The 11,087-nt window shown below is 45.5% G+C and overlaps 1 protein-coding gene across 1 annotated transcript; it reads left to right on the top strand.

The window, feature by feature from the left end:
- The first annotated feature begins 4,333 nt into the window (after nt 1-4,333).
- Nucleotides 4,334-10,785, top strand: LOC133498022 (transcriptional repressor scratch 1-like). The gene is made up of 2 exons (XM_061814384.1): nt 4,334-4,595; nt 8,495-10,785. The coding sequence occupies exons 1-2, from the start codon at nt 4,475-4,477 to the stop codon at nt 9,295-9,297; spliced, it is 924 nt and encodes a 307-aa protein (XP_061670368.1). The 5' UTR covers nt 4,334-4,474; the 3' UTR covers nt 9,298-10,785.
- The last annotated feature ends 302 nt before the right edge of the window (nt 10,786-11,087 follow it).

Here is an 11,087-nt window from a genome sequence, read left to right as displayed (position 1 = left end):
GCTGTCTGCCTTTGAATGAATGACTCATAAAGCTGTCTATATGCATATACGCCCCACGTGCTCCTCCAAAGGTGATCTGCATCCGCGCAAAGGAATAATAAATTTGCCGCCTATGACAATACGAAAAGAAAACACAATACATAGCGGTACTTCGAGTTAAGTGACCTAAGTTTTTCGAGATACCAGCCCGTGCGCAGCTATTTTCTTTTTTTTTTTTTTTTTTTTACGTTGAGTTATGAGTGTTAACGAACTACGGTGGCAGTGGATTCCACAACGAGCAGCGGTTTGCCAGAATGTGAACGGTTCTTCAACAAATTGCCACTCCCAGTTGACGCTACAACAACGCTACATTCCATTCACTTATGTTATTACAATATGTGTTTAAAAAGACCAATGCTGTCCATTAAAAACATGTTGCAAGAATTTTTAGCGGTTGGTTTTTGTGGCGCTGGGACCGATTAATGGTTTTCTCATTCATTTCAGTGGGGAAAGATGATTTGGGAAAAGAGTGGTGAGTTGCGAGGGTGGTGACGGAACAAACATAGGATAAATATATGGTTGCATCAGAGAGAGGATGGTGGTCATTTCTTTTTTTTTTGGGGTGGGGGGGTATCAGGTGCTCTGCATGGTCTGCTCCTTAATGAGCCACATGTGAGTAGTTAAGGAAGGACCCATCTGATGTGCCCCGCTCGCCTCATTACCAAACAATACATATTAATGGCACCCTCGCCCCGCATACATAGTGCATACATATTCATAGAGAGCGCATATGGATCCTCGCCGCGCTCGCAAATGACATCCCCGATCTTTAGCTTGTCTTTGAAGTGGGCTTTGGCGTCTTCCGTTTTACTGTGCTTAACTTCTTTGCACACTTCAACGAAGGAACCTCTTGTGATGTTCAGCTCGCATTTTATAACCGTTTAAACTTTTGTGTGACAGGTTCGAATATCCCAAAAATGTTATGCATGAAGTTATGAAAGAAAGCTAAGATGTAATTCGCGAAGATTGGGATTGTTTTTACTAAGTTCCTAAATTGCGGGCGCTACGTTGTGCGCTCACTCGCGCTAACAGGTTGTGCGTGCCGTTTGGAAACTCTGGCAACGACATCTTTCTTTATGAGGATTTTGTGCTTTGTGTAGCTCTGCTGGATTTCACCTTGGAAAACTGCAAGTCCAGAATGAAGTGGGAAGTGATGGAATTGGAAGTGTTAGAGGAAAAGGCAACTAAAGATATTGCAAAGTTAGAGAAAATGAAGTAATTTTGGGGAAGGCAGGAACTGACCCAGCATGTGTGGACATCCTGCGTAGCATTGCGTTTAAAATGTGGGACAGCACACCCCCAAAACTGCTTTAGGAGAGGCCAGAACAGTGTCTTGAATTGACCTGGAGGATTTGGAAGGAGTTTTACCATTGTTGATATGGTGTAATTTCTTGTGACTTTGATCATTCAGAAACACCAAAACTGCACTGACAACATTCATCCATCCATTTCCTTAGCCGCTTATCCTCACGAGGGTCACGGGAGTGCGAGAGCCGATTCCAGCTGTCAACAGGCAGGACGCGGGGTACACCCTGATCTGGTTGCCAGCCAATCGCAGGGCACATCGAGACAAACAGCCACACTCACAATCACACCGAGGGCAACATGTCGGCAATATTTTTGTTACTTCTCAAAAATGTCTCCACAAACATAAAAGTTCCCCCCACCGCTACGCTGGGGTCGCTTTGTGAGCCGGTTGGCAGCTGCTGTTCAGGCGTGCTTTAAAAGGACGCTAAACAAGCAAGCGCAATTCATCTTAAGATTTGATTAGTCACGTTGTACAAAGAGTTCATTTGCATCATCTCCGCCCACAATGTGAATAATAAACTGGGCGGCAATTTTCGTCACTTGTCTAACAGTTAAGAATGTTAACGTGCGACCAGTTAAGAAAGCTATTACGACGGCTGCAGTTTGACCCCGGAACGGCTCATTCCCATTATTTTCCTCGCCCGTTTTGACCTTGTCTTTGTCCTCTGGAAGGCCTTCTGACCCCCCCCCCCGCCCCCTCCCTCTCGTTTGCTTGCAATGGAAAAGACCTTCTCTATTCGAAACGAGGCCTGAACTCATTTGGATGGCCCTTTAAAGAGAAAGGAATGAAAAGTCAACAACCTCCTGTCCATTGTGTTGCCTGAGAGCCTTTTACACACTCGCACGCACACAGACACACACACCAGTGATTTCAAGTCTATTATTATGCTAAGAGACCTCCAGTCTCCACATGTCCACACACACACACCAAATGGTAGAAAAACAGCGCTGAGCTCAGCAGGAAGACTCACAACAAGAAGTGAACCATTCTTAGCATTTCCTACCAGATTTTTCCTGAGGACCTAAAAAGGAAACAATAAATAAATAAATAAATACATAAATAAATAAATAAAACTTAGGGTACTCTCAAGGTTTGATTACCCCCCCCCCCAACAAAAGAAACTGGTTAATTCCAAGGACTTTGGTGAACACATCTTACATAAAGCGCACGCGTCACTGGATTACATCACACGTCGTCATCCCGCCTCTCTGCATCAGCATGAATGAGGGGGGAGGGCTGTGTGTGTGTACGTGCGCATGAGTGTGCGCGTGCATGTGTGTGTACGTGTGTCCTCGCTGCAGGGAAAACTCACTTTGAGTGTAAACATCCAAAACAATGCATCACTCCTGCTTGTCCCCCTAATGAGAAAAATTCAGTTCACTTTTTTTTTAAAGGGAAAATGTATTGTGTGAAGAATGTTGGTGTCTAGAGGTAATGATTTATTCAAGTTTTATTTGGATTTATTCATTTTAACTATTTTTCAAATATTTTATTATTTAATATTTCTTTTATTCTAAAGTGTGTTTCTTTTTTCTCCTTGTAATTTTATGTATTTAGTTTATTTTCAGTGTGGCCCTATTACACCATATATACTGTATATATTTTTGTCATGTGTTAATTTATTTCAAATTCATCATATTTTCAGCATCAATCAATTTCTCTTTCCTCTTTTTGTAATACGATTTATTTATAATTTATTGATACGACCAGGCAGTATGGTGGCGAAGCTGGTAAAGCGCTGGCCTCACAGTTCCGAGGACCCGGTTTCGATCCCAGCCCCGCCTGTGTGGAGTTTGCATGTTCTCCCCGTGCCTGCGCGGGTTTCCTCCCACATCCCAAAAAAACATGCAGCATTAATTGGACACTTTAAATTGCCCCGAGGTGTGATTGTGAGCGCGACTGTTTGTCTCGATTTGCCCTGCGATTGGCTGGCAACCAGTTCAGGGTGTACCCCGCCTCATGCCCGTTAACAGCTGGGATAGGCTCCAGCACTCCCGGTGACTCTTGTGAGGATAAGCGGCAAAAGAAAATGGATGGATGGATGGATGATACTACCAGTAATTTATTTTACTTTCAGTGTCGCCCAAATGCTCCCTTTTGTTTCCTCTTTGTGACTGTATTTTCCTTTATTTTAACGTGTTACTTAATTTAAGTCATACCCTCGCACTCCTTTTTTTTTCAATTTAAAATTTTCTTTTCATTGCGTGTGCTCGTCAGTCTCTCTCATCACACGTTTATTTCTCATTCATTTTCAATTGTTTCCTTCCCTGTGTGGCCCTTTCTCTTTTATCACACAGTTTGCTTTTTTTTTTTTTTGCAAATCCCCTTTTTGCTCCCCTTTAACTGCCTTATAAATCAGCGCCGAGCCGCCAAGCGCTTTCAAAGTAGCTCATTAAATCCCTCAACGGTGTTCCCATTGGACCTGATGCTTTCTCTCTCTCTCTCTCTCTCTCTCTCTCTCTCTCTCTCTCTCTCTCTCTCTCTCTCTCTCTCTCTCTCTCTCTCTCTCTCTCTCTCTCAGTCTCTGTGCACCTCTCTCGTCTATATAAGGGCAACAGCTGGTCCTGTGCACCAGAGAGCTGCTGCAGCTTCACGCACAGTGAGCAGAAGCAGAGGCAGATGAAGAAGAGGAGGAAGAGGAGGAACGTGTGGTGCTCTTTCGTGCACATGTGAAGCATTTTTTTTTTTTATGGGAGCAATAATGCGCTTAATATGACGCAAGGACGTCCGGGGACGCGTTTTGGACACTGCTGAACGTCTGCTGTTCACTTTTTTTCAGGGTAAAGACGCACAAAAGAAGATTTTTTTTTTTTGTACACTGGAATGTGCCTGACTTGTGCGGCCTTTGTGGTGCTGAAGGGACAGCGGCGACGACCGGCTCGCTTCAGGGAGCTGACCGGTTCTGAAGGACCTGACAGGGGAGAGGAATTAAAATCACAGTAACGCAAACCCAGAACCTTTTTTTTTTTTTTTTTTTGAAAATATATTCCCGCTCTTAGAATGTTCTCACCGCAGTTTTCTGGGAGAACAAACTTTTTAAATAACTTTTCATAAAGTGTGAAGTGGTTTGTGTTTGTGTGGGTGTGTGTGTGTGTGTGTGTGTGTGTGTGTGTGTACGCTGCCATCATGCCTCGCTCTTTCCTGGTGAAGAAAGTCAAGCTAGATGACATTTCGACCGCCGAGCTGGAGCGCTCCTACTGTCACGGCCGACGCGGGGAACTGAGCCTGCGATTCCATCATCATAAAAGTCAGTCGCACACACACACACACACGCACACACACACCAATCCAACACGTTATTTTAATCCCCGTAGCAGCATTAGTCATGACTGCCTCGGATGGGGTGGGGATGTGGGGTGGGTGGCAACTCAGGTGACGGAGAGAAAACCAGGGAGCTATAAAACTGTAAAAAAGAAAAAGAAAAAATGGTGGTGCAGAAATTGTAAAGAGAAGACATACAGAATACAGTACATGGATGGTGCACTTTATGCCTCTGCTGATTGTAAACATCACATTTTTTAAAAAATGGAGAATAAATATGGCCTTTTGAGAAGTCAACCCTCCAAATTTGCAGACCCATCATAAAGTGTCAAAAAAACCATGACTGAAAAGACACAAGAAGTATTCATTTTGGGTTTGAAGTTCACATTTTGGCCACACTCAGCTGTGGCAGGAAAGACTAATTTATGTTCAGATTTTGTCGGATTTTAACCAAATGTGCATAGTAGACAGAACTGCAGTACCAAATACAGGATTTGAGTTTTCGTCGCTGTGTGCAGCAAAAGATGGTTGTGAAATGTAATAATGATTATTAGAAATCCATCAAAATTATTAGGCTAAATCCAGCCGAACTGGTGGAAATTCCAGTCATGGCTTCTTGAGACTTTTTGGAGGGTCTACTTGCGATAGACGCGGATGCTAACGTTGATGTTGCTATGTGAAACTGCCTTTGGTGACTTAACTTTCAACTGTTTCAAGGTGAGTCGTCAACTTCACTACCACCTATGCAAAATGGCAAAAATGACAAAAAAAAAAACACAAAAACACTGGTTTCAATTAGCCAAAAATTTCTAGCAGTCTATCATACGAGGACCCCAGGAAATAGCAAAGACCGACCCTCACATGCCCCCATCAAACCACAACGGCAGACCTCCCGTGTCTTTTCGTCCATGACATCTTGAGACTATTTTGTGGGTTTGCTCGTGATACATTTGGCTATTAAATATTGTGTTGCGAAGTGAACAGAAGTCCACGTTGGATTTACCATCGAACATACTGCGAAGTTCCATGAATTCTCCAAAAACACCAAACTCGATAAAATCCGTCGCCGTACTGCATGTTGAATTGTCATAATATACACCGCCCCCTGGTGGTGGGTGGAGAAATGCCAAAACAAAATGATAATAAATTCATCAATCTCCATCAATATTGTTTTATGCTCTATTTATCGGTGTGTGCAGTTGCAGTACAGTCGCAGTTCTATGACGGTTTATCTATGTTCATTTCCATCTATGCTGTTTCGTATAGCACATTAGCATGAAGCTAACCGACTTTTGTCCGAAGAAACTACATCGTTTGGACTTTTATTTCCTTTTTGTTTTGTGCAAGCGAGAAATTTAGTGCAAGCGTGAACGAATACTTTAATAAAGTGTATTTAAACATGTTTAGATGTGGTTAAAGTGTGTGGAAGGGGTATAATTTTATACACACACAAAAAAATGTATTCTTAAATGGTCATGTCAGGTCGCTTTGGATCTTTTCTGCCCCCTAGCGGCCAAATGAATAACAGCGTGACTTATGATGCAGGCAAACGTGCAGGTAGCGGGAGCACGGCAGGCCAATTGTAGCCTCCAAACGGCCATGTTATAAATATAACACGACTGCGACTCGAGCAGGCGGCGCTTGTTGCGCGCACGCTCACACACACGCACACACTTTGCAGTGCTGCTGCGTTTGTGTCAAGTTGGCATATTTTCCAGGCAGCTTACACGCCTGAGTGCGCGGCATTTCTCACACACACACACACACGCAGGCACACGGGAAGCACTTTGCGCTCCGCACGGAGGCCAAAGCGCACGAGTGTGCATGAAAACATCAGGCTGCTGTCTCTTTTCTAAATTACTTTCACCCCCCCCCCCCAAAAAAAAAAAAAAAAATAAATAAATAAATAAAATCAACCGGTTTTACTTAGCTTAGATGAAACTCAAAAGTCAAGTCCACGCATCCACACGCTCCGGAGCTGTGAGTCAAGCTTCCTGTTTGCTCAAATGAACACTTGGTCATCTTTGCAAAACTTCACTCATGCTCTATAAAACATTCGCAGTCGGGAGTGCAATTTTTCGAATATTCATGACTCGTGACGTCAAGACTCCATCTTGTTTGCCTACGTCTTCCCTCTCTCAAAACGTCCGGTTAGCGTGTAAACAAGCAGCTTGACTTCCACCCTCTCCCTCAACGGCCCCCCCCCCCAGTTGCTATTACCGCCAACATGGATGCTTTTCTCAGAAGTGGCCGGTGAAATGATATTACCAGCACAAGTATCTCTCAGAGTGCGCTAATTGAAATGGAGCAGCTATTGATCGGCGCGCTGCCCGCCGCTGCCGGCTGGCTGAGTGCGTGTCACAAGCGGAGAGTAAAAATAATTCCGCCGTGCGCGATTTCAAAGGCAGAAAGTGCAGCGTCACGAAGGAAAAGCTTCGGAGCATTTATTCGAGAAGGTCCGCGCTAGTATGCTCTTTGTCCTCTCTTGTCAAACAATTCAGCGCACGAGTAGAATGCCTGATGTGCCACTTATGGCCTACAAGTATCCAGTTAAACCTTACGAGTAAACTACTGTGTGGCACTAGTAACACTACTAAACCCAACTAACAAAGTAAGAATCTGTCAAGTACTAGTAGCTGTCCTAGCAAGGATAGTGGATAAATGCTCAAATTGCTTGATGACAAGCTTGAAGTCCATGTACTAGTACGCTTTCTATTGTTCTCCCTAGTAACACAATGCAGTGCACTAGTAGGATGTCTAGGGCAGACTACTAGAACGACCAGCCGACTATTAGCCTTTTTCCAACAATTATATCTCCAAAGTAATTGTACAACTACAGTACATGGCACGAGTGAGGCAAAACAGTGCACGAGTTGACAAGCTAGCACAAACATCCAAAACCTATCCTAAGACCTATAGCAGTCTGACACCGATCCTGGCGCATTGATGAAAAATGTCGCCATCATGATCCCATCTGGTGTATCGATACCCGATACTAGTGTATTGACACTGTATCGCGAATCAATGTTTTGTGTGATATTTGCGATGTATTGGGGAGAATATTTCTCAGCTCCAAAGTTAGCGTTCCGTCACCAGAGAGCTTTCAGACACAATTGTAGCCTACTTTAGCCACAACTACATGCTACTAGTTCTAATAATGACAACATAAAAGTTCTACTGGTTAGTATCATCACATGTCAGCTACTGCAGTTTGTCCACACTGAAGTTACATGAAGTTGTCCAATTATTATGGCAAAGTCATCCTACTAGTGAGGACAAACAGCATACTAGTACATCGGACATCGAATTAACGCTCAAATGACTTTCTATGGAGCTGTTTGAGCATTTATTTGATATTCTTGATATCCAGCTCAAGGTCTGTGTACTAGTATGCTAATTCGCCTCACTAGTGGTAAAACAACTGGGGCAAATTATGAGAATGGGTGTTTTTTGCACTACTGTTGGACATTTCTATGCACTCGCAGGAAAACAACAACTATATGCTACTTGTGAAGAAAAACTAGTAGCGTATTTGGGTAATAAAGTTAAGGATGCTACTAGCGTGTGACACATACACTGTACCTACTAAGTGAATCTAGCGTTGTGTCGTATTTGAGGACATGTGCGTGAGAGACTTCTTATTTTCATTTGCTCAAAGTGATGTTACATGATTGCCTCCCAGTTTTGGTACCGTTTCATGTTTATTATGGAAAATTGAAAAAAAATATTTGTTGGATTGAGTGTACCCAATAAAATGTCCAGGCAGTGCAGCATATATTATCCTGCAGCAGGGTTTATAAATAACCCCCCCCCCCTACCCCCCTAAAGATTTCCAAAGCGGTCGGCGTCTCATTTCCTCACCGAGCACTTCTCGTGTCTCCTCAGGTTACGAGCGAGATTATCTGAGCCCGTCCCCGTACGACGACCCGGCGCGCAGCGACTTGCCCGCCATCTCCAAAGCCCCGCCCTCCCCTCCCCGCCCGTCCATCATCTACAGCCGCATCGGCGGCGGCTACGCCGGCGGCCTCCACGGCGACCCCCACGGCGACTCGGACCAGCCCGACAGCCCCCGCTCGGAGGTGTCGTCGGCGGCCAGCGGCTACATCAACGGGGACGCCGCCGTCGGCGAGGCCTACTCCGTGGACGCCTTCTTCATCGTGGACGGCCGGTCGAGACGGAAGGGAGGCGGGACCGGAGAGGGAGCAGGAGCGGCAGGGCCCGGCGCCCCTCAGAGGCACTCGTGCGGCGAGTGCGGCAAGACCTACGCCACCTCGTCCAACCTGAGCCGCCACAAGCAGACGCACCGCAGCATGGACAGCAAGATGGCCAAGAAGTGCCCGACGTGCGGCAAGGTCTACGTGTCCATGCCGGCCATGGCCATGCACCTGCTCACGCACGACCTCAAGCACAAGTGCAACGTCTGCGGCAAGGCCTTCAGCCGCCCGTGGCTGCTGCAGGGTCACATGCGCTCGCACACGGGCGAGAAGCCCTTCGGCTGCGCGCACTGCGGCAAGGCCTTCGCCGACCGCTCCAACCTGCGCGCGCACATGCAGACGCACTCGGCCTTCAAGCACTACAAGTGCAAGCGCTGCGACAAGACCTTTGCGCTCAAGAGCTACCTGAACAAGCACTACGAGTCGGCGTGCTTCAAGGGGGCTTTCTCCCCCATCGACTCGCTGGGGGAGTGACGCTCCGGCGTTCTGGCCACCTGGCGATTCCACGCGCGGACTCCCCTGTTCCGACCGTGCCGCGGCCCGCTTGACACTGGCTGCTGGCATGGTTCTGATTGCGTGCTCAAGATCTTTACAGTCCCCCTCCTCTGGCACGCTTGGATAACGCGTGGTGAGGTCGTGCGGTTGCTCATAAGGCAGCGGGGGCAAAGTGTTCGGTACCCGGGGCTTCGCCGACGTCATCCACCTCTTATTGCCAACCCCATCGCATCACAGTTAGCGAAAAAACGCAATATTACACCTCACAACTGTTCTACACACAGCAGTTCAAAATCAATACTTCAGTTCAGCCTCAAATCATTTCGACAAAATATATTTGACACATAGATACTGATAGCCGCAGTCATGTTTTGCCAATCAAAGTTTTCTTCTGACCGACCAATCAGAGGATGGAAAAACGCTGACATCATCGAGGGTCGGCGCTCTGACCCTATGAGGACGAAATAGAAATCTAATATGCTCACAAAACATTTCCATTGCTAGTGTAAGTGACGTCTATCTTGACCAGGAAAACTTATTCTCAAGGCTCTGGGGAGATTAAATTGACATGGCAACAGACCGAGATTGAAATCTGATTGGACGAAAAAAAAAAAAAAAAGAAAACAATGCAGCCAAGAAAAACAACAGAAGGTAGTCAATCGGGAGGAATGGTGGATCAGGTGGCCTCACAGTTCTGAGGTCCCGGGTTCGATCCTGGAAGCCACCAGTGCGGAGTTTGCACGTTCTCCCTGTGCCTGCATGGGGTTTCCTCCGAGTGGGCACTCCGCTTTCCTCCCACATCCCCAAAACGTGCAAGAATAATTGGACACACTAAATTCCCCCTTGGTGTGATTGTGACTGCGGCTATTTGTCTCCATGTGCCCTGCGATTGGCTGGCTACCAGTTCAGGGTGTACCCCGCCTCCTACCCATTGACAGCTGGGATAGCTTCCAGCACTCCTCGTGACCCTTGTGAGGATAACCGGCAAAGAAAATAGATGGATGGATGGGTTGTCAATGCTTTTACTTCACTCGCCACGTATTAATGACACAACCTACCCGATAGAAATAAACATGACAACTACAAATAACGCACAAAAAGTCTACGACACGAAATAATCCACACAGTCAAAAAAAAAAAAGTCAAGTAATCAGTGCTAAGCATCATGGGAACTGATTCACTTTGACTAGTAGAAACAAGCATAAGTTTAAAAAAAAAATGAAAAAAAGGGAAACAGCATGCACAGCCAATTATGCAAGAACTTGTTATTATTTATGATAACTGGACACCTTGCATAATAGAATGAGATGCCATGGCTCAAAATAACCCAAAAAGTTGGAAAAAAAAATCCTCCCGGTCACAAATACGTGGACTGTACATTATTTTTCTTAAAAGCCACAGTCCAAAACAATAATAAACAAAACAGCTGGGAATAATCCACTCAGTCAGAAAAAAAAAAAAAAACAACATCCCACTAATAAGCTGCAGAGGACAACAAACAAAGCACAGCACATGTAGACTGTAATAACTAACACAAGCAAGCACAACGGCGTCGGAGAAGCGACAGGAGTACGCGTTCACACTGTATCCGAGTACTTGCCGGTGACGCGGAAAACTAACAAAAAAACAAAAACGTCGGGGTAATTTTTTCATTTGATTTGTTTTGAAAGGAGGGGTTCCCAAACTGTGGCTCAGGACCCCAAATAGGTCCAGTTTTGTTTTCATCATGGGTTTAAATATACAGTGTACTTCCATATTTCTGCGGTACT

The sequence above is a fragment of the Syngnathoides biaculeatus genome, chromosome 1 (genome assembly GCF_019802595.1).
Source record: "Syngnathoides biaculeatus isolate LvHL_M chromosome 1, ASM1980259v1, whole genome shotgun sequence".
NCBI classification, from domain to species: Eukaryota; Metazoa; Chordata; class Actinopteri; order Syngnathiformes; family Syngnathidae; genus Syngnathoides; species Syngnathoides biaculeatus.
Note: the sequence above shows the minus strand (reverse complement) of the source record. Positions and strands in the feature narration are given on the sequence as shown.